Source organism: Catharus ustulatus, chromosome 1 (genome assembly GCF_009819885.2).
Source record: "Catharus ustulatus isolate bCatUst1 chromosome 1, bCatUst1.pri.v2, whole genome shotgun sequence".
Lineage (NCBI taxonomy): Eukaryota > Metazoa > Chordata > Aves > Passeriformes > Turdidae > Catharus > Catharus ustulatus.
In genome coordinates, this window is record NC_046221.1 from 24376589 (window position 1) to 24400855 (window position 24267).

Below are 24267 nucleotides of genomic sequence, written 5' to 3' on the forward strand. Positions count from 1 at the left end.
AAGACATCCTTGTAGACACCAAAGTAAATCACAAGTTTAATGTGTTGTGTTTTCCCATCTCCTTTCAAACAGGACAGGCTGCTTTAGTGCAAATGAACATTTAAGTGGTGGTTTGAATAAATTCATATATGGATGCTTTTCCTCCATAAAACCCTATCAACTTTGCAAAATCAGTGAAAAAGTATCAGTTTCAATGCATATTTAATGCACATTGTTTGCATTTACATATCTCACATCAAAAATATGCTCCTTTTCACTCACCCTGACAATATTTTCTAAAAGGTTCCTTAAAAATCTCCTTTCTGATCTTTACCAAGTGTCACAGCTGTTTGTGGGTGCCTTTTTTTTTTTCCTTTTTCAAAGAAGGCAGTATATTTTGTCTGATCCTTTCTGGAAACAAAAAATCTACTCTACCACAATCAACAACAATAAAAATACTATAGCAGAAATTCTTTTTACTTTCTCTAGTCTTGCAAAAGTCTTTTTAACATTGGGCTGGATAAAACCCATCAATATATCCCAACACAGATAAAATATGTAATGTGAAGGGAAAAAGACCACATGGTCAAGGAGTTTTGATCGATCTTTGCTGTTCTGCACAGTCTTCCAATGGAGGCTGGAAAACTGAATATTGCAGAAGCTTCCACATGACTTCTCAGTCACTAACTTTACTCACAACAACCTTGGGTTTTTCTGCCCAGAAAGCAAAAGGCTCATCTAAGAATGGTGCTGGTTAATTTTAGTTTCTGATGAGTACATGAAGAACTGATGGCATCCACTCAGCTTGGAAAAATCATTTTTGAGAACAAGTTCCCACTTGATTCAGTTCCGTTTGGGTGCCTATCACTGAATTAAAAACATACACGTAATTTTTCAGGAATGCTTTTTAATGGAAAAATATACGAGTTTCCAGACTTTGAATGTTACAGCTAAAGTAATGATTTTCAGCTGGTTTCTCCAAGAATCTAATGAGCCACTTTTCATATTATTTGTGCACACTACTCTTAAGTGGTCTTTATGGTTCTTACATTGTATATATATTGCATATCAGTATGTAATACTTGCTAAACTTCAAACTAAAGGGAAGAAGCAACACTTGGCAAAAGTATATTTGTCAGTTCATATGTCTACATCTTTCTTCTTTTAATGTCCTAGTTAATGAAAATCAATGAGAAAACTTCTTTCTGTTTTACATAAATTATTGAGATTCCATGGTTACAGAGTCTAGTCCAGAAACCAGAATTATATTACAGCCATTATCTAATAATTTGAAAGATGCAGATAGAAAATAAAATAAAACAGCTCACAAATAAAACCTCAGTTTGAGTCGTACAGCCTGTTAGACTGTTGAAATGGTAGTCATGTTTTTGTACATCTGAACTGTACTTGCACAAAAAAAAAGGATATGAAAATAAAACTTGGAAGCTTAACATATAAAATCCCATTTAATTTTCTAGAGATTGTTTCTGACTTTTTTCTTCATTGAAAGTAACCTGTATACTCAAGGCTTAGAAATCAAAAGGAAGTAAAAGTATAGCTTATTGATAGTCAGTTATTACAGAGTTCACCTCTCTGTGAAAGTAAAAATATATTTCTTAAATTTTTTCTCCACTAATACAGTTTGGAAAAATGCTTTTTCTAACATACTAATTTCAAGAAAATAATTTACACATTAAAAAAAGTACGAAATCCTGTTAACATCACAAAAGATCTTGATATTTAGAAGCAGTTTTGAAGCAATAAAATAAATATGTTAGGTTCCTAAGCTTGCAATCATTTCAAGCTTCAAGCATAAAACAACAAAACACTCAAATAGCCTAGTATTCTAATTCACATTGTATATAAAATGTATTCCTGAACCTACTGTATATGAAAAATACTAGCCAAGTGGTTCTATAAAACAGAGTTCTTAGAATAAACTTCCTCATTATTCAAATGCGTCTTATACATGGAACACAATTAATTAATGTGGCCTTTTAAACCAAAATGTGTTTTTTCTGATTCATATATGTATTTGACAACTGATGTGTTTTCAGTTGTGAGTCAGGTAAGTGCTCCAAGTTTGCTGGCTAAGAGACCAAAACAGCATGTTTTCTCTTTATCTTCCATATTAAAGTTGGTCTAATACCTAACAGAAGAAAGAATTATATATATAATAAAACATGCTTCTCAAAGACAGTGAGCAAACCTGTGAAAAGCAGCAAGGCACAATATTTTCTTCTTATTAACCAAAACAACCACTGATAATAAAAATCAAATAAGAGTTACCATGCTGGAAACCCTCCCCTATTCAGAAGATGATCAAATGCTGCAATTTAGTGATTCCTTTCATCAAAAAGGCCCTGTACACAAGCCCTAAATTTAATTTTTATTTTTTGCAAAGATGACAATGAAAACAATCATTTTTTGGTGTGTTTTAGGCCAGAAGCAACAGGAAGAGATGCTCTACTATTCATCATTGTGGACTAATAGGCTGAAAGAAACCTGGAGTGTGGCAACAGCCTACACAGAAATATGCACAAATCCTATTTTTAGAATTTTACTAACCACACAGACAGCAACACAGGGGTACACAAAACTAAACCTAAGCAAGGAGGCACACAAAGTTCTTGTCTCACCACTGCTTTAGGATGTGGGACTAAAAGAAGCAATGTTTAGTAATAGGGATGGAGGGGACATTGACACTGTGTAGCTATGGCAAATTTGGAAGAATCTTGCTGGAAATAGCACCTGTGAGAATTACTGAAACCTGTTTATATAAGGGAGCTGAAGGAGGTGAACAGGAAGGCTGGTGTGAGCACAGACTGGGAAAAGAAAAGGGCTGCACCAGCTGGATTGCTATGGTTCAGCAATTAGCCCTTCACTGGCTGGCTGTGGTGATTTTTTCCTTGGCTATTTGGTCTTTTTCTTTCTGCAGAATTATGTAGTTGTGATTAAAAAAAAGGTTGGTGGGAGATAGAAATTTCTCCTTTCATTACTTAGAACACCCTGTTCTCTAAGAAGAGCACAGTGCCTGGCTGTGGGTGTTCTAGGAGCTATACTTAATATATCTTTTGTTATTCAGCATTTTTTAGCTGCTGTTGAACCACTCCTGTAGAAGAGAACACATACAGGCTTAGATATCACTAAGAAGAATTGCACTCTGAAGTCTTCTTTAAAGGTGTACCAAGAGTTTTCATCACAGCACTTTCTTTTTCACTTACACAATTCCTACATCTTACACATATGGCAGTAATGAGTAAAGGTACTAAAATATTAGAGCTGTACCAGTAATATAAGAAGAGCAAGGGCATGGGTTTGAGCACAGTCCCACAGCTGTCTGTACTGACTAATTATAAATATGATTCCTGGCATGGTATTAGCCAATGACAGTGCTTTGCCCAGCCAGAGAACAGGCTTTCTCAGTTTACTAGTGTAAGTGAAGCCCCACATGGTTTGGCAGGGAAGACTGGAATATGATTAAACCTATGGCATGTCAAATGGAATTTCTTCCTGAAGAAATCTGGAAAAGGAGGTAATTTGAAAAATTGTTGGTCCTTTGAATCCAGGCCCTTGCTACCACAAGGACCCCACTGGAGAAATATTTTCCCTAACCGTGCCAAGATTCTTAGATTTCTTGGTTTTGTTCCTGCCATTCCCACTGGAAAGATATTCCAGAATGTGACCATTAACGCAGCCCTTTGCAAACTGTTCTCCTGAATACTCTCATTTATAACCTGATCCTACTATATTAGACAACATACAGCACCATGTTGCAGAAGCTCTGCTTCTGACTCTGTAAGCCAGCCCCCGTTTTTCTCTGCTGCTTGCTTAGCTCTTTGATACTATGATTGGGAAATACTGCTCCAGTAGCTAAATTTCTGGTGATTTCCACATTCTCCTTAGTTTTTGGGCCAACACCAACCTTTGGCTTAAAGTATTCTCTCCCCTTCTTTACTGTTTTTACCCTAATAATGTATCTACATTCAGCAACCATATTCTCTATTCTTTAGCTTTGCTAAGCTTTATAGAACAGATTCTTACACGGAACAGATGCACATTTCTCTCTGAGAGTTTTAAGCCTAATTTAGAAAATATCATCTCCTCCTATACATTTTCACCCTGTATTAGTTGGTGGAGAGCTCTGGGAGAGTTCCCTGAACAATTGCTGGGAAGCCACACCAGCTGAATGCCCTGATAAGGTATGTATGATAGATAGCTCCACGGTAGGTAAATTGTGGAGTATTTTCAAAAGTGCTAAACTCTGTAAAAAACTTTTCTAATTGCTACTGTTGTAAAGAGTATCCGGACTTTTGGCTCTGTTTGTTGTTCTACTTAGTGTTTAAAAATTGTTAGCAAAAATTTCACTCTGGCCCATCCTTCTCTGTGAACGTTAAAAATTATTCACACTTGGGTCCACTAACCCATACAGGAATAGGGTTGGGACACCACCAGTGCAGTGGGTCTGCAGTTCCCTTCGAGTGTAGGAACAAAGAGAATCACAAAGGCAAAGCCAAGATTAGAAGGTCTGCTGTTGTGACAGCTCCCTGGCCTTCAGCTTCGTGCTCACAGAGCTTCCAAAATTCTGATATTACAGATCTGTGATACCTCTGTGTGCAGACGCTTTGTGCATGCTCTTGCCAGGCCTAATTTGCAACTTGCCTGTTCATGCTGGTTAAGTTTTGCATAGGCTCATTCTGGGCTTAAAGAAAAGCACAGGCCACTGCATGCAAGCACACAAGTGGTCCTTTTAAAATCTGGCTTGTTTAAAGCAGACCTAATTTAACCATATATCACAAACTTAAATGCCTAACAGTAACAAAAAGCTTTATGCAGGAAACAGATAAGATCCACTTCCTATCCTAGCAGTGGACCATGACCCAGACAGTGCAGATACCTGAAATGGAGTTAACAGTGAAGTTCACCACAGGAGCGAGAGACCTGCCTGAGGGATGGTTACAAGTTCCCCTGTCACAACTGGAAAAGTTATATTGCCCAACTCACTGCTAAGGACCTGCTTCTGCCAAGCATGCCATGGAAGAGGATATAATGCTGTCTCACCACCTAGACAAGATGAAACAGAGATGAGGAAGAGAGAAGCCTAAGGGACTGTCAGGAGTAAGCAAAGCTGGCTGCCTCACTTAGCATCAGTTATACTCATTGGACCAATATTTTCCCCCCAAGTTATATCCAGGTAAATGCACTGAAGTCATGCTAGGGAACAGCTTTGATGGATTTAAAATATGTCTTTTTGCCCAGTACAGTATTAAAAAAATAAAAGTTTCTTTTCAAAACACTGAAAATATATTTTAGTTAAGGTAAAAATGCTAAATATAAAAATTTCAGGTAATATTTAAAATAACTGTGTTATAAAGACAAGTAAATTGTTTAGTTATTTTGACATTCAAAAATGGCACATTAATCTTAGTCGAGAGGCATGTGCTAGTATCCCCACATGGTGGCTTAGGAGAGAAGGTCATGCGTTTCTGCACAGAATACAACCTTGCTTAGTAGGTGACATGTGAGGGATTTTGAGCATTAATGTTCATGCACTTGTGACGCATTGGGGGGTGTTGCAGCACAAATACTTTTCTGTGCTTATTACAAGTATAGGATTCTCTGCCTCTGAACCAGAATTATTTTTTCAATTTTTGCTTTTGGCTGACAATGAGAACAGGTTGAAGGTGAAAATCTGTATTGATTTTCATTGGCTCTGCTCATGTTGAGCTGGATATCAAAAAATTATTTGGAATGAGATGAAGAAAATATGCTTGCAGCTGTTTCCGGGGGGAATGATGGGTCTAACAGACTAGAACGTGTCTGCATTTCAACACAGAAAGACCATTTAGGAATTGAAACGGTAAGAACAGGACAGTTCTTTGAAACATGCACACATAGCTAGATAATAACTAGTTCGTGTATGAAAAAAACCTAAAAGCTGAGACATTTATTATGATCATCATCATCACTGTTAAATTTTTATAGAGCAATGAAACGATAAATTAATTCATCCAAGTTTTCAAGTGGGGAAGCACCTGCACATATGCTATGAATGAACAGTAGCTGGATGTATTAGCACATGTATCAGTTAACTGCAGGCTGCAGAGATCTGGTATTTCAATGCCATTCTTTAAATATCACAGAATAATAATAATAAAGTACCAAATCATGCTTCAGCAGCTAGAGAGAGAGAGAGATTGCATCGTATTTTGGCAGTGACTCGATCATCAAACACTGGCAGCATTCAGTATTAGAAGGATAAAATGGCAGCAAAACTGGTCAGCAGCTTCTCTTCGTCTGGAGTTTTCCCAGGTAGATAAACAAAACAAAAACAAAACAAACATAAAGCTGCAACAGGAGCAGGTCAAAGCCCTGGCCCTTGCATTGCTCTGATAAAAGTAAACTAGATTCATTTCCACGGATAAGCACATCACAATCCCAAAATAAAAGGTAAGTGCATAAAACCTCCAAATAATGATCTTGCTAGGACAGCTACGTGGTTTGTATGGGACAGTGGCCTTGTCAGCTACATGTCTTGTTCATTTATGGTTCATCTTCAGTCAGCACTTATGATGCATTCACCTCACTGGAGTTTTGGCTGGATGACACGTGACAGTCCAGATTCTCCTTGAATTTCTCCACATCATGGAAATATGGGTGAGAGAGGGCAACATATGCAGATATTCTCTTGGCTGGGTTGAATGCTAAGCATTTCTGAAAGTATGAAAAGAAGTTAGTTTTAACTAAAATGTACAGCTAAGAGTGCTATCATTGCATACACCCATTAATGCATATCACTTTCAGTTTATGATCAGTATGAGACAAGGTCTCTGAAGATGGTGCACAATTACCATTCCATATTAAGAAAAAGCAGTGGGGTCACAGTATAAGAGTATGGCCACCTCAAAAATTACATACTAGAACATTCAAGTATTCACAGTTTATGAAATCCCAGAATACAGGTTTTCTTGAATTCACATGCAAAAGGACAGCCTTCATCTGCTCATGTTGTGTGTTCAGTTTCTTCCTCTTCTTCCTAGTTGCACTTTGATGACCCTCCTTCCAGATATGTATCCCAGCTTTTGTCCAGCTGGCATTGAAATCTCTATCCCAGCCTTGTGTTATTATAATATTACTAAAAATACCTTATTCCTTATGTCATTCACCTCATGTACTATTCTTCCTACTACTCTTGTCTAACCAGTTCATAGTCCTTCTTTCTTTTAATGTAGCAGAACTTCTATCATTTAACTTATGAAATTTAACTCAGTGACTTCCAGTTCTACTCTCCCCTTTCATCTGTGGCTCCCAGTTATCATCTCTTTGCCTAGCAGGCAGACTTCTTTCCTACCTCACCTTCTAGGCATAGATATTTATCTTCTTCCTCCTTACCTCCCATCCTGCCTCAGACTAATTGAACTCTTAGCCATATATTATTCCTTGTTGTTCCCAGAATCTAATTCTTGTCCCATGTCTAGCTTCCACTTCCAGCCTGTCTGCAAGCACAACAGATTTTTCTCATAGCAGTATTTCTCCCTTGTCATTTCAAGTGTCCAGATGTAGTCCAGCTTTCTGCAGCTGGGAGCTGCTGTCATGAGGACACTGCAGGATCATCTGCTGTTGAGAAAACCTTGGCCAGAGACCGCAGTTCCTGAAGAGATGCAATCAAGTCTTTCAAGAATTGCACTCCACCTAGCTCACATGAAACAAGATCTTTAAAAGACTTCCAGAGAACAAATTTAACTAAATCTCAAGAAGCGCAGCAAGAAGCAAACTGATGCAAGGTCATTCCTTAAACTCCATTTCAAGACTGAACTTCAGGACTGGGGTTTTTAATGTATCTGTAACAATATATATATATTGTTATATATACCAGCCGGTAGGCTTCTGTTCAGCCTTGCCATTTGCCAGAGGCCAGTAATTGGTGAATTCCAGGTGTCAAGTTTTGCTAGCCTTCAGTAGAAGGCTGGCAGATGTAATCTGCCACTCCAGTCTATTTCCCACTTTATACTGGGTCCACTACACCAAAAAAAAAGGTAGATCAATTTTTTTACTCACATCGGACCTAACTGTAAGAATGGTTGCATCAGTGGCACTACAGTGCTGAGGATCTAATCATAAGGTCTAACAACAGGTCAAACAGATACATCCCTGACCCAGTTTCCTAATCTTGAGCTATTCTCAGCTCTGACACCTTTTGAGCCAAAGGCAGTGTCTTTGTGCTGTTGTTTCACAGATTAACATGAATTGTCTTTTCTATTTTTGACCTTTTTTTTACGAACTCCATTAAATGGAAACTTCATTTTTTCTTGGCAAGTTGCATGCACAGTGGAAGCTACTAGTCATGTGAGGTAAGTAACAACAAATAAAAACTCACAAGAAGTAAGTCTTTGCCTAATTCATCGATATCTGGTACAAATTTTTCAATAGGTTGTGCGGGTCTGGAAGTAAAAGCATTTCTTGGAAGGGCAACGTCATTAGGCCAGTCCTCTTCTTCTGGGAGCCCAATTACACTGTGAAATGAAAAATACAATGTTAGACCTGAAAATTTATGCAGTTTTCCCTTCATATTGATTACACTAAGTGGCATTTTTAAAGTCTTTTTGTTTAAATGAGCTTAAATGTTTCATTGTACAGTACTGCAATAATCTCTGTGAATAGAAACTGATAAACACAAGCCCTCAATGTGCTTGGTAGAAATAATTTTGTGAGTAGCACAATTTTCTGGTTTAAGTCACAATTTTCTCAGTCTTTTCACTGAAAAAGTCTGAGTGCTTTAGAAAAACACTGCTTAGCTCTTGACTGGATGGTGCAACATATGTCACTCCAGGATGATTAAAAGCAGTAAGTTTCAAAGGGGAATTGCATGCAAGGATCTTTTTTCACAAGAATAGGGACTGAGAGAAGAGTGTGGGTCAAGATGAGGGTAAGGCAATAAAAGGGATGTTTCATAATGCTTCAGAGCTATGTGCAGTAATTGTTGCCCAAACTTAAACAATTTATTTGCTTCACAATACAGGTTTTAAAGTCTCATTTTGGAAGTGGAAAGGTACTCAAGTGTCTTTGTGGTTTTGCTTTCAATTGTATTTTAGTTTTTCTTTAGTCTTTAAAAGAATATTTTCATTTCTTTAAATATTTTATTTCTTTATTCTTTAAATTATAGATGACATTTTTACCTATAAAATAATCATACTAAGTTACAAAACTAAAATAAATTAAATAGGTAAACCACAATGATGAATTATGTCTCATACATTTCACATTTTAGTCTGATGTTAATATTTTTGGGGTTGAAAACCAGTTTCTGATGGAAATTCTGAAAAAGGACATACATTTCTTGTCTGGTTTCAGGGAAAATAATTTTTTATAACCTGTAAAATTGAGATTTTCAATGCAAAAACTGACAGGATTGGACAAAAAAGGACAGAAAAAAACCAGTGTCACTGAATACTTGGGCCTGCACAAAGGCCAGTGCCACTAGGGAGCAGCATTGACCTTTTTTCTCACTGAGTTTGTTGCAAGGCTGGGTAAGGCCATGGGCCAACCATACAGAGGTAAATCAGGCTACCTCAGCCAATGTAATGGCATTACCCACCTCTACCTATATGGATTTTAGATTGTAATTTGGCTCACCTAAAATACCTCTGAAAATTAGTATGTCCTCAAAGTAACAGCATGGCTGGAAAGGAAGAGCAATTACAATCTCAAGACGATTAAATCCTACTACATCTGGACATAGCACAGCTCTTGGGAAACACTAAGCTGAATCTGTATGAAAAACCACACTTGCCATTTATCAAGTGCAGTGTGGGTATGGGGCAGCCCCCTTGGCCATGGCAGTCAAAGCCTTTTGATTAGCTATTTCAGGAGCTGGCTACATATTAAATATAATACAAATAGTATCAAAGATGGGAGAGGTCAGTATTTTAAATAACAATGACACTTAACCTGTCATTTAAATGTGTTTGGTTAGTCCTACTGTTTTTAACACTGCATGGCAGAGCATGAAGGGGCAGAGCAGGCACAGGCAAAGCTAATCACAAGAAACCAGGAGGCACAGCCTGTCAGAGAGGGGTGGACTGGACAAGATAGAGTGGAAAGGAGAGAGACATTTTTAGTCACACACATGCAGTACTCAAAACCCTTTAAAACTGAATGTCTGAATAGCTGCTCCCACTCTAATGGTCTGGTAGCATCACCATTTCAGTGACTAAGTTTGGGAGTAGCTTGGATAAGTTTCACCTCCTGCCAAAGGTTCACGCCTGGTCTTGAGAAATGCTCAGTACTTTCCACTCCCATTGATCACAACGGGAGACAAGTCTGTTCAAACCATTGCAGTTTAGCCTGAAACATATGAGGATATGCCACATACTGGTAGTGTCCCGGAAAAGCAGGACAATGTTTTGAGCTATGTATGCGGGATTTACCCTTATATCAGTGGAATTTTACTGACACAAATCACAACGCACATACAAAGCAAAGGCAGACCACAGCCCCATAATCTGAAAGAATGCATCAGTCCAGATTGCAAGAAAATCCTGAAACTTCCTTCTGTCCAAACTGGTCTCCAGAATGAGTCACTACTGTAGAAAGAAACAACCCTCCTACAAGAAGAGCTAGGCCTAACTGTAGGGGGTTCTCCAGCTGTGAAAACACAAAATAAACACTATTTGGCAAAACCCCTCAGAACTCAAGACAGAAACTTTTCAACTATTTAGGAAGAACCATACAAAAAAAGCAAAACCAAACTTTCTCTTTAAGTCAATGTGCAATAAGGAATTTCTTCTAAATTTAGCATGGCATTTTCTTTTCTTAGTGAATTCTTTTCTGTACAGGTAATCTCAGCCCCTAGGGATGGAAAAGATCCCTGCTGGACGCTGCCACTAGCAGCTATGCATACAATAATAGCCCAGTCCATTTTCACTTTCCCCTTAAATGTAATAAATGAAAGAAATCACAGCTATGTCTTTTTAAATTGTAAAATATGTTATATGTATCAAAGCTGTCTTCATTTAATAAAGCAGAATATTGTAGGACTAAAGTAGTAGTTTTGGCAGAAGAAGAAAAAGCAAACTTTAAGGACTGATTTTTCTGGATTGGGCAGGAAGAGCTATTTAGCGCATGACAAATTAACCACACAAGTGAGTCACATACTCATGGTATGGTATGCAGGAAAGGGAAGTCAACTGTGTGAAATCAAGACCTGCAATTTAGGAACCCCATATTAAATAATGAAAATGTTTTGAAACAGATCTGTTATGATTTGAGAACTGGAAAAATGGTCAAACAGAGAAATTCATTATTTGTTCAGTTTAAGCTTTTGTTAGAAATTTTACTATCTTCTCTTTGGAATATCTTCAAGAAAATAACATTTTGGAATAATACTTCTCACTCTTTCTCTGTGCTATCTACTTCTTATTCTGTCCAGATCCCTGAATCCCTGCAGCCCCTCCATACGGAAATGGAAGACCGAGGTGCAGAGGAAAAAAGGCATTTGTTCTCTGGATTGGTAACATCTCTGTGTGGCTTTGATTTCCTAACTACATTATATGCACACCAGATCTTAAATTGACCTCTTAATGCCTCTTGAAAATACAAATATGTTCCTTACACTGAAGAGCTTTTACAAGAAAAAGTAATATAATCCTACTAAATTATCATATTGGTAATAGCAGTAACTTAATTTGAGAAATATTCCACTTCAGAGAGTTTAGAGTCTACCTGCCTCCTTAATGTATTTGACATATCTGAAAAACACAAACTCCTAGGACTGTAAAATGGTTTTAAAATAAAGTCAATTAATCTCTGAGAGAGCACATGTTAAAATGCTGATATTCCCTCATTTCTCACAGTTACCTTCCAGACCAAAATATGGACTGTTAACAGGCTAGACAGCATACTTTAAAAGCTAACATACTTTTGGATGTTTAGAAATCTTTTCTGAAAAGATGTTGTCAGTAATAATTTTAGAGATTTCAGCTTTTAATGCATTCTAATGCTGTTTTCTGCAATGCATGAAGAAATAAAGCAAAAAATAAAATAAAATTAAACCTCTGTGTTTCTTTACATGAAGAGAATCTCTTGGACTTAACCGTTTGTGAATATGTATTTTATGTTTAAGAGACTTAAAAAGCCCAAACCCAGAAGTCTCAACTTCCTGATTATGGCTATCAGTTTTGCAGAACTATATTCCATGTTGCTTCCTTCTCTCACTCTGACACAGAATACACAGAAATATCATGTTGCATACGGTAGCAATAGGAAATATGTTATAGGAATACTTTGTTCTAGTCACATTATTGCATAAAAACATGGCAAAAGAAATCTTATAGGGTTTCAATGTTAAACAGATACTGACATAAGGCAATTAGTTACTACTTACTCAAAAATTTTTCCTAGTTGATCAACATCTGAATTTCCACGGAAGAGTGGTCTGAAAAAATAAAAAAATGTTTTTAGGATGTGACTTGCTTTAATTAATGTAAATCTGTATAGGTCATTGACACTTGCCAATGTAGGATGAAAACATGGGGGATTTTTGAGACTTCGCATCTTCAGCTTCCATGCTTTATCCAGTCTGTGAGTGAACCTTTCAAGTTTCTACTAAAACTGGTAACAAAAGGGGACAGATGACACATATTTTTGAATACACTACTTTTGAAAATTTAGTTGTGCCCTTCTGCATGAATGAAATAATTTTCCCTCAACTAATACTGTCCTATGAATTATATCATTAACAAAATAGTTTTCACTACAAAGAACACTAAAATGGCTGCTAAGAGAGATAAAAACAGAATGAATGTCATGCAACTCGTTATAACATAATAAAATTAGAGATTAATTATTATGAATATAAATTGAAAATTAAATTTCTTGCATACTGTATATTGGAAATGTGCTCCTAGGTTTAAGGGGCCAAATAAATGACAATGGATTCATGAAGGTCTATAAACAATGGGGTGTGAAACGGTACAGAATTTACCTTGAAGTAGAAGAATACTTCTGCTGCATAAACAAAGATACATTCAGGAAAGAAACAAATTGTTAGGCTGAATGTCCAAAGGCTTTAAAAAAAACCCAACAGTGACTACAAATACTTTCAGACACACTTTTTCTTTTCAAAGTGCAATTAAAATATTTTTATTCATCATACATAAGATGCTATCATCCCACAGTGCTAATGCAAAATGTGAAATTCTGATTCGTATGGCAGTATGGCTGTATTGCCAGCTTTGTGTTGAACTCGCTAAGGTGTGAACAACAGTGCAATTCTATGTCGAAACCCCCAAGACAGTCAAACATTTTACTGACAGATGAGTAAGGATCCAGCCAAGAATGAGGGATCTGAAGATCAGACCACAGATGCTGTGTACCATTTTGGTTCAACAAATGGTAGATTACTCCAAGAAACACAACTCACACACGCTGCAAACTGAGATAGTAACTTAGGTTGACTGATAGCCAGGCTGCCCTCTCTTCTGGATCTCAGCTCTCTGAGCACCTTGTAAACTCATGGTTACAGTTTCTACTGAGACACAGTGACTTGACAAACAATGCACAATTCCATGCTTTCACCAGCAGTCTTTAGTTATAGATAAACACCCATTCTCCTGCCTTTCTCCACATACTCCTGTCTCATACAAGTCCTTTACAACATTGACAGCCAAAGGCATCATTCCACTGTGCTTTTCATAGGAGAGTATCTCTCCCATCTAGACGGGAGAACAAGGAGTAGTCAGCTAAGGTCCTTCCCCTCTCAGCGCCCATATGCAGGAGCAGGTGTAGGATCTGGATGTCCTTTTGCTAACCATGAGTTAATACTGAGAAATGGCACTTTCCATCTTGAGGCTCTCACAAAGGCAGCAGAGCTCCATGTCTCTGCGTGTCTTGTGGGTCCATTCCAAATGCAGTAAATAGGCACAGACCACTGTGACATTTCTCAATTAGACACAACAATCTCTGCAGAAATCTGGGCCACCAAGAAAAAGCAGTGAACTGGCAGACAGGGTGTTTTCTGATTAACTAAATATGCATTTTGCCTCCTTCTTGTGTGCTGACATTCAGGCAATGTCATATCAACGTATACACCAAACTGCTTTGTGCAAGGACATTGAGAGAACAAATTCATCAAATGTGATTTGAAACCATCTGACGTGAGATTTGATCTGATGGGGTAAAATGTGGTAGCCTGTTACTTGTCCACAAAGGGCTTTATTTATTTTGATTATGAATAAATCATAAATAATGGGACATTTTGCTTCCCAGATACATATGATATTTACTAACTGTACCACTTTGACAAGACCATTGCAACTCATACTTAGGGATTTCTGGGTTTTTTTAAGCTTTAAGGTATATGGCAACAGTGCCTTCTACAAAACCCCAAAGCTTAACCCTCTCAGACAGGAGCATCTGTCCTAAGTTTGGAGCCTGATTTTCAGAACATTCAATAGTTACAATTCTAGCATTGCTTGTGGTAGCAGACACACTCCGTATCTTCCAAAGACAAGCAATTTTACAACCTAAGACATTTTTTTAAAACTATTGCTTGTAATTATTAACATACAGTTACTTTGAATTTTTAACTTCGGTTGCAGCATTAGTTTATTGGGGCCCTTTAAACTAACAAAATCTACACATTCAAATAATCCTATCTATGCAAATGGAAAGCTGATTTAATGTTTTAAAATGTATGCTGAACCTTGCATTAATGTGAAAGCCTGGCAAAGGCAGCCTTGTTTGCAAATCACCTTAGGCAGTGTCATGCCAAAACAAGTACAATTCTTGGGATTTTTAAGGAAGGTTTTTCCCATCATTGCTGCTGTCTTAAATTCACTAAGGGCTGAAGCAAGAATTTAAATTCTTTTGAAAGTATAATTATACAACACAAGGTGACCTTCCAACATACTTTGATATTTCATCATAATGAAGTGTTATTAGTTCATCTTTCAGCTTCCTATACATCCCACCATCATGACTGCAACAGGATGCCAACTCCAGGTTAGGCATCACTAGTATAATGAAATTTGCCTCATGAATTTTGGCTCGAGGTTCAATAATATTGGACAGATGATTGGGGAAATAGATACACCTAATCAGCAGCTGTATGAAGTTCTCATTTCACATTTTGGCACTAGTTACTCTTCTGTAATGACTTTACAGCTCTGCAAGTCCAGTACGCATAAAAACTTTCACGTCAAGAAAAATTTTTAAAAGATTCTTAAAGGTGGACACCAGCTTTCCCACCACCTTTGAATTGAGAACACTCAGCAGCCACAGCAAAGTAAAAATTCACCTTTGTTCTTGGTATCTTTCACTTGACTCATACACCCACTCACTCCCTGAGGTTTATTTATGCAAGCTTGATCCAGAAGTCCTTTCTTCAGCATATATTCTCCTCTCTGTGATCATAATCTGTGTAAGACTGGTTAAACTCTGGAGCCTATTTTGTAGAATTCCTTCTTTTTTTCTTCAGGAAAAGCATGAAGCTGTGTTTGTGTCCTGTAGCAAGGGATGTGAGTCTGTCCTCTGGCTTCAAAAAGCACCTAGAATCTGTGAGTACATGTATCTCAGAAAAGAGGGACATTCCCATGGATGCAAGAACTATCCATGGGGATGTACTCGACTTTTGCGTGGTTCCTCAATCCTCTCAAACATCCCTGACTTTGCTTGCTACAAAATCCATGCTCTGAGGGCTCCAACACCATTGCTGCTACTGTACACACACCAAATAGGGAAGAAGATGGGAAAAAAGATTTGGAGTGCACCTATGACATTTAACTTCCCTGTTTGCTCAAGAAGTCTAAGATGGTTCCCATATTTGTGGGCTGTTGCTTCTTTGATTTTTCAGGGCAACAGAACAAGGAAAACATTACAGGGAACACACAAGTGTCCATCCCGTTTGGCTACTCCTTCTCCTGGCCTTGGAGCTAGGCCATTATCCACTGCCTCTGGAATGATGCTCACTGTATGGAGGAAAAGCCTTTTTGTGTCTGCTGTAGGACCAGAATTCCCTTAGCCTACAGATATGAAGATATGATGGAGGCATTGTACTACCTACCATGTCCTGCTAAAATAAACCCCTCCTGAGCCAATAAGCAAGTACCTTAGCTCCTGAGGCATAAAATGTGCAGCTGCACAATTAAATGGGTATTAGCTATGAGTCCGCATTGTCAAAGTAGAAGCACAGGAACACCCTCTGAACATAAAGAAACAATTTTTTACTGTGGGGGTGATTGAGCACTGGCTCAAAGAGGCTGTGGAGCCTCCCACCTTGGAGATATTCAAAAGCCATCTGGAGATGGTCCTGGGAAACCAGTTCTAGGTGATCCTGCCTGGGCTTGGACCAGATGACACCCAAAGGTCCTTCCAATCTCAACCATTCTGTGATTCTGTGATACTACAAAAATAAAAATATGGATCACAACGTAAGGTTGCAATGGAAAACCTCACAAATCCTGAAATGTTACCAGCTGCTTATAGTTTAAAAGGTTTTGCACCACTAGCTTTTTGGCTAAAAGGCTCTTATGCTTATATACAGCTGAACAAACTAGATTTAATCATTTACCAACTTTAGGCTCTTTTTCTCTTGTCTGTGCCTTAGCTCATGTTTTTGCTCATGCTGAGTTTTACCTTCGCTGAATTCACCTTCTATCTGAATTGGATATTCGTGTCTGAAAAGTTGAGTACTTTATTTTATAGACACTGTGCTTCATGTCTGTACTACTCAGTAAAAACTGAGATATAAACATTTCCTAAGCAAGTCTCCATGAAAGAATTTTCCCTGGTGCAACTCTACAGACATGCCAAAGCAATTTTTAAAGTATTGTATACAATGACAATGCAATGACAGGCAAGAGATAAATGCGTTTTAACTGTAAACTGGCCACATTACTTCTAGATTTTATCTTCCACCTTTGGTCTACAAAGCAAAGAGAATCTAAAGCTTTCCATGAGGAAGTTAGAATTTTCATAAAGATTGATATTAAAGATATTGATAAGCACTGTTCTAGTCAAACTATAATGCAGACACAAGGAAAAAACCTAATAAAACCACATTGTAGCACAGGAAAAGATTTCTGCAGGTTTCTTGACAGTGACTGAAATTTTTAACTAATTAGTGGCATTCTGATTTTAAACTATCTTTCAATTTCTGACATTGATAAAATGGACACATGGAAAAAAAGGTCACATGAAGAAAGACTGTATTGAAGAGTGAAAAAAGGGTAAGAAATTCACTTTCTAACCAAAACATGTTACTGACCTCTCATGACAGTTCTGGAATTGCCAACAGAAGTGCTTCCAAAGCTTGACAAGCCTAGTCTCTCTTTCCAGATATAAGAAATAACACACAAAATAACTACCTAGATCCATTTGCTCATTGTGGTGACAACAGCAGTTGGGAATTTCATCCCCTTCTTTGTTATCACAGAAAAAGGGTAAGAATAATCTCTTAATTACTAGCTTGAATATACACAATATTTTTAATGGAAAGCCTGTATATTGATGATCCATGTGTACTCAGGGAAGTCCTACAAGAACTCTCTAAAATGAGAAGAACATCATGAGTGGGAAGGGTACAACTTGATGTTTGGGCAAATTGAGTGGGACTTAGTCTCTCTGGTTGAGAAGATGACGAGAAGTTGTTCTGGGAAGAGGAGCAGTGAATTCAGAATAGGGAGCTGCAGCTTTGAAAGCCTTTTACAAAATGAGGGAGGTGTTGAAAGTCCAAAATTATTTGACTAGTGAAGAAAAAAATGTAAAGAGAAATGGTCTAACAAGGATACATGGAACCTGTATATGAAATTCTAGAATCTGATAGTGTTGTAGCAGTTAAGTCTAGGAGTTTGTACGTCTCTATATGTAAGAGCAACAAAGTGATGGTGAAGAAACTAAAAAAGCTAAAGCCAAGTAACATTTGCCAAGGAATCCTGCATCATACCATGGGAAACCTGCCAAACTATATAGTCAGAGATATATTAAAAGGATGGGCAGGGTTTTTTCTTTCCATATTACAAAATGTGAATAGCTGGTAAATAATTTTGTCAGATTCTTAGTTACTTGTTATGAAGAAAATATTTTTATTTTAAGAATTAAAACCATACATGACCTAAAACTGAAATTATGAGATGACTAGAAATAACATGATCTGGACTGTCCTGTGGAAACCTTTATTCAGAGGGATTATTTCTGAGCTGGTTCCTAGCCACTCTTGTTGCTGCCACTGTTTCTATTTGACAAATTGCCTGCACAAGTCTGTACTACAGATATGAAAAGAGAAAGCAAAGCAAGGAACAAAAGGTATCACCTTTTAAACATGAAAATCACTGGCCTGTCTGGTATGTAAGATGAAGAAGGTGAAATATGAAACTTTAATCTGAAAACAGGCCATGCTGACAAGATTTCACACTCTGGACAGTTACCCACTTCCAGTCACAAGTGACTTGCCTCAGCTGTTGTGTAATCCAGAGTTCTCATTTTAAACCTAACATTTTCTTGTACTTCTCTCTCTCCTTTCCCTTTAATATCTCTGTGTGGGTGGGTGCCAGACACTACTTAGGAAGAAGTTATTTCATGTAGAGGTTATTATACTTGATCATAAATTGCTCAAAACTTTTATGAAACTTATCTTTGCCCCTCCTATATGTAAGAGAAAAGATGACAGAGATAAACATCATGACTGAGGAAATATTCTTCAGCTAAAATCTGACAGAAACCAGATCAGCCATCTTGAGTTTCTCATTTTAGTCTTTAAAAGCCCAATTTCTTCCATTCAAAAATCTATCATTCTTCAAGTATGACAGTATCACAATCATGAATAAGAGCTCTAAGATGGGGCTATGTCAGTACTGAACTATTATTTGAACCAGATCTAATGCATCAAAACCTACAACAATGATTATTTCCCCTGGAGTTTCTCATGTCACCCAGTAGACAGAAGCAGATAAAAAAGAGATAGTTCTGCAAACTTCCAGTTCTGTAGTGTGTTGAATTTGCTCTCCATTGCTATTCAAAATGAAGCAAATTAATTCTAGAAATAAAGATAATATTCTGACCCCCAAAAGCACATATGGTCTAGTTCATAAGAAACGTACGGGATCTCTTTATTGAAGAAGAAAACTAAGAGCTTTCAGAGCTGGGTGCAGACGCAAGCCAGCAAGGAAGGACTCAATTTCACAGGTTCCCTTTGCATGCATAACTGAAAGGGAAATGTTAGTAAAAGTGAAACCAAACAAGAGGCACCGTGTACAGTTTTATGACCAAAGCAGGGCCAGCCTACTGTGTAGAGTGAAGTTTATCCAATATGCATAATGATCTCTGTAAGAGAAAATAACCATCTTCAAAGCTTCCTTAAGAACTGGCAAACAAGATCCTTTTCTGGGTGCTTAAAATCTGCTTGATACCTTTCAGGTAAGTATAATTCCAGGTGGCCTTGGAACTCCATGATGGGCATGGGCCTGGTCACCCACCACTGACATAAAGGGGAGCTTTACCAGAGACATCAATGACCCCAGGTTCAAATCAATTGAGATCTGGTTTCAAACCTTTTTTATGAAAAAAAATCATGCTTCCACAGAAGGATACATACATTTTATATACGTGTGTATACATATATGTATACTCATATATATGAAGTTCCCAAAAGTAAGATAAGTGTAGATATGATCTTTGACCAGAATATGTTGTAACGTAGGCAGATCTCATCTGTTCCTGGGCAGAACTGCTTCAGAATTCATCACTGAACATTATTTTTTGAAATAGAAGAGCCTTGATAGGTTGAGTGTCCTTCACTTTTTCTCTCATCATGCACGTCATAGTTCTCTTATCTCAGGACATTTGTTTCCCCACAAGATTTGTAGGCTTATTTCACTAGGGCTTTAAGAGTTATTATCTCAGCTCAGGAAGCATGATATAATGTGGCACCTTGAAAACTGTGGCAACGTTTGAAGCAAATTCTGTAAATACATACACAACTGACCTTGGAAAAAGGGGAGGGAAAAAAAAAGTGTGGTCTCTGCTCAGTGTGGAAAAAGGAGCATTCCTTTTGTTTGTACTGTCAGTTCTACCAGCAATATGATCGAACTGTCTGTGTATTAAACACCCATCTCATCATTGTGCACAGTTAAATTACATCTACTTATCCATCAGTGGTTTGAAATTTAATGACATAAATAAACTGTAGGCTTCTGCCTTTTGAAAGCAGCCTGAAAAGAAACACTGGTATGACACATACAATACGGTCATGGTCTTCCCACACTCATTTATTTAGTTTGATGCATTCTACTCTGTCTCATGAACTTACTGCACATCCCCGTTTTAAATGTGCACTCTTTAAAACTGTCACACAGCTTTGCCCTTCTTCTGCAACTCAGCTGGGTTTGAAGGCAATAACTGAGGTATGGATGAGATAAAGGTTTTCTTATGTGGAAGGGTAGGAGACAAGAGGGCTCCTCACTCTCCTGTTCATTCAAACAAGCAATGGTGCAAATCAGTGTGCAGGACACCGTGCAGGCAGCGTGTGATTGTGTGTGTGTGTGTGTGTGAGTGTTTGTGCAGAGAACTTCATATCTGTGAACAAATTTGCCCATATTTCCCTTGAACAAATCTATATCCTCCCTCCAGAGCATTTCAGAGCTGTTTTTCACCACTTCTTTAACTCATAATTTACTCCTCACCTAAACATCTAGCAGACAGGACTCCAGAATGACATTTTAGCCAGAATACGAAGATGTTCTTTAATGCTGTATTCTAAAGAAATGAACATAAAGATTTAGAATATGTATATCACAGTATAAGACCAATCTTAAAGGAAAGTAAGAGGAATTTCTGTCTGTTCCTAGTCTTTATCAATTATGTAAATTAAATGAAAGCAGTCTTCTACATGAAGTATCTACTCCTTTATCCTGTATGAAATTTCGTTTTGAAAATCTTTTCAAACCACAGTTTTCAGAGATACAGAATGAATTTTTTTGTAGTTCCACAATTTGTCTTGCATTGCCAAGATGACTTCAAGAAAGCTCATCTGTTGACATTTACCGTATTTACTGGTATAAAAACCTCTTTTAAAATGGGTTTTGCTTGAGGGTGCCTCTAATGCTGGACTAGTTCTAATCAAGGGGATGGATACAGAACAGGTTTTAAAGTCTGAGGCCCTCTAATTAAAATTCAGTAATGTTCCATAAACTGGATATATTTTCAATCAGATTGCTTTCACAGTACAGCTTTAGGCTAAAAGGTTTTTTGCCATTAGGTTGACTTCTACTGGAGTAAATTCTTGCAAACCAAATGTCTAACTTTGTTATCATTCTTGTATCAGGTGAAAGGCTATGCACACATGACTATCGCCCAAAGGAAACTAACTCTTGCCTACCTGTAAGTCTTCCTTATCAAAGAGAAAAGAAACTCACAAACACATGTAGTCTACATACTGGTTCATTCGATCTCCCCAAAGATACTGAGTAAATTAACATCCAAGTATATGTTCCCAGGTTTTCTTGGGCTTTATCATAGTAATAGTAAGCAAGGAGCTTCACAGACGAAAGTATACTCTGTTGATAAAAGAGCTTATACTTGAAATACTTTATACAAAATAATGTGAAAGGATAATGTCATAAATGATGATTTATTTTCACTGTTATAAGCAACACAGAAAATGGTACATCTATGTGATTAAATTACTAGTCTAACTTTAAAAACCAACCCCACCAACAGACTCTAGAACTGGGAAGAGTAAGGCAAAAAAGCAAGTATCTGATTATAAGAGCATCAAAAAAATTCTATAAGTCAATCTTCTGTCAGTTGCAGTAGTACAGTGACAGTGATAAAGAGGTAATGGAGGCTGCATGTGGGCATTCAGTGAAACTTCAGAAAAGGGAGCTTCAAGAGATGTCAAATTCCCATGTTTGACGGGAAACAGAATTCAAAGATGTTCTCACAATATAGAACATAAAATTATCAATACAGAATGCAATCTAAGGGAAAGTGAATTTTTTTTCCCTTCTGGAAAAAGATTAAAGGCTAAGAGAGAGAATCCTTGGGTTTTCTCTCCATCTGGGTTTCAGCTGCTCCTGTGTGGTGTCAAGTAATGTTTTGATCTGTGATCACTTTATTTGCCCTCATACTAAGTGTTAATGGCACCTGTTGCTCTAAGCCTCTCTAAATTTTCAGATAAGCCTGAAACATCAGAACTGTGCCCACCCACAACTAATATGTCTCATCACCCTCAGCTGTAATAAAACACTCCTGGTCAGAAAAAATTCTGTAAGTGGATTACAACCCTCCAGACAAGAAGGGCAGGGAAAACATTTCAGTACTAAATGGCAAACTGTTATGTGAGCAGAGATTACATTTCAATTTCAACTGTTTTTCCCCAGCTGCTGAGTCTGAGTGTCAAAAGACATGAAAATGGATTAGGAGGATGGTGTGAAGAAAATACTCTAATTTTTAGCAGCTGTGCTGGCTTACAGTGAATTAATAAACACCTGCAGAAAAGCTTGAGATAAGCATTTAAGGTAGAAAGTTACGTATAGCAACCATGCAAGGAAAACTGATACAGTTTTCAAAGGCCAGTTAAACTAGATACACCTTTGCCCTAAGCAGTACTTTGTCCCATGCTACACACTCAGGCCAGAGAAGCTGTGAGATTTACATCACTGGCCCATGACAGTGCATAGTATTCTGAGTTCACCTACTAGGAGCATTCTGGTCATTTATCCTGTTCAGCTTTTAGTGATTTCACATAAAATCTTTTTCCTCACTTGAATCCTGACCAAAAGAAAAAGTAAATTAATTTTTATCTCAAAGAGAGAAAACCGAAAACCTAACTTTCAGGTGATGACATTGCTCGGATGCCACCCTCCCCTATGCAACTGCAGCACACTTTGTGCAGTAGATTTGTGTGTTACAAGGCTCCCCAGAATTTTTTTTGCAACAATTTTTATGCTTTTATCTCTGCTTTGCCATTACTGGCCCATAAGCCTTTTGTGTTGTCTGTGACACAGCTCTATTGGTTTTTGACATAATTTTAATGGGAAGAGCACATAACTCTGTCTTCACAAAATGAACATTCCCTCAGTCTCTGAAATACTGAGCACATGTAGCTCCTTAAATCACCCCATATCTTCAACTCTTCTGTCCACACATCACCACAGTGTTCACCACCTTTATGTTCACTACAAGGAGTTCCTCAAGATCCAGATGGATTTCTGAAAAAAAAAGCCAACCTAATTTGTTCAGAAATGAATAAAAAACCAGAATCCTCCTCTGGAGTTATTGAATAATGAAGTAAAAGTCTCCTCCCGTGGTAAGCCATTTTATGCCTTGCTTTTCACACAGTTGTGGCTGGCATGTTTGCCAAAAATAGAGGGTTTGCTAAAAAGTCTAGGCCCTCTTTAAACTCCACTTGCACTTTCCAACAAAATGCCCTCAAAATCAAACTCTTAAAAGATCCAGGAGATGAGCAACTACTTCACAAAACAGTAAAATTACTCCAAGGCAGGAGAGAAGCAAGCAAGTCTGTTTCTGTGCTTGAGTAGGTAGGACACCCATCTAGAATATGGTTCTGACTCTACATGTACTCTTTCATGGCTAATGGTCTGATGAGATCTAGGTTTAACTGACTATCTTCATTCTTACAGCGGCAGAGTATGATTCATCACCGCCAAACAGGCTTAATTTAACAGCTACAGATAGAAACATTACAGAAAGATCTCCTGCTATGTATACTTCTTTAGATGCTGAAAGCTTGCTTCCAAATTACTTGGATATAAAGAGCACTTAAAAATTATTAAATTGTATAGAACACTGTGTATGCTGTATGGACATATTCATAAAACCTGTTTCATGGACATAATCTAATAAAAAATATCTGATAATTCACTGTAGTTGGTGAAATTCTGGATGATATAGCTCATTGAGTCATGTACCTTTAGGTAACTGATTCAGACTCAGTGAAAATCAATAGTAACTGAATCTTTATGTCAATTTACTCCAGCTCAGTTGAATAAATGAGTGGAAATGAAGTAATTCCTTGGATGAAATTCGTATTTGACAAATGTCTATATTCCAAAAGCACTTACTACTGGCAAACTTAGATATGTTAGGAGAGAAGCTATGAATATGGAGAGTATTTAAGTAAAAGAAGAAATACTTTCTCAGAGTTTATCTTAAGAGTTGCATCTGGACAGAATTAATTCAGTGCATCTATAAAAGGAAAGCAGAGCAGATTATGTCTGAGTTTCTGGAAGAAGTCACATGGTTTTACCATGCCAGACAGATGGTTCCTAAAAG

The 24267-nt window shown here is 37.5% G+C and overlaps 1 protein-coding gene across 2 annotated transcripts in view; it reads right to left on the reverse strand.

The window, feature by feature from the left end:
• Nucleotides 1-869: 869 nt before the first annotated feature.
• CDK6 (cyclin dependent kinase 6) overlaps nt 870-24267 on the reverse strand; it is a 133865-nt gene continuing 110467 nt past the window's right edge. For both annotated transcript variants that reach the window (XM_033060866.1, XM_033060872.1), the window contains exons 6-8: nt 12362-12412; nt 8357-8492; nt 870-6693 (exon numbers count right to left, since the gene is read on the reverse strand). In XM_033060866.1, the coding sequence (XP_032916757.1) occupies nt 6547-6693; nt 8357-8492; nt 12362-12412 (334 nt within the window). In that variant the 3' untranslated portion in view covers nt 870-6546. The remainder of the gene's footprint in view (nt 6694-8356; nt 8493-12361; nt 12413-24267) is intronic.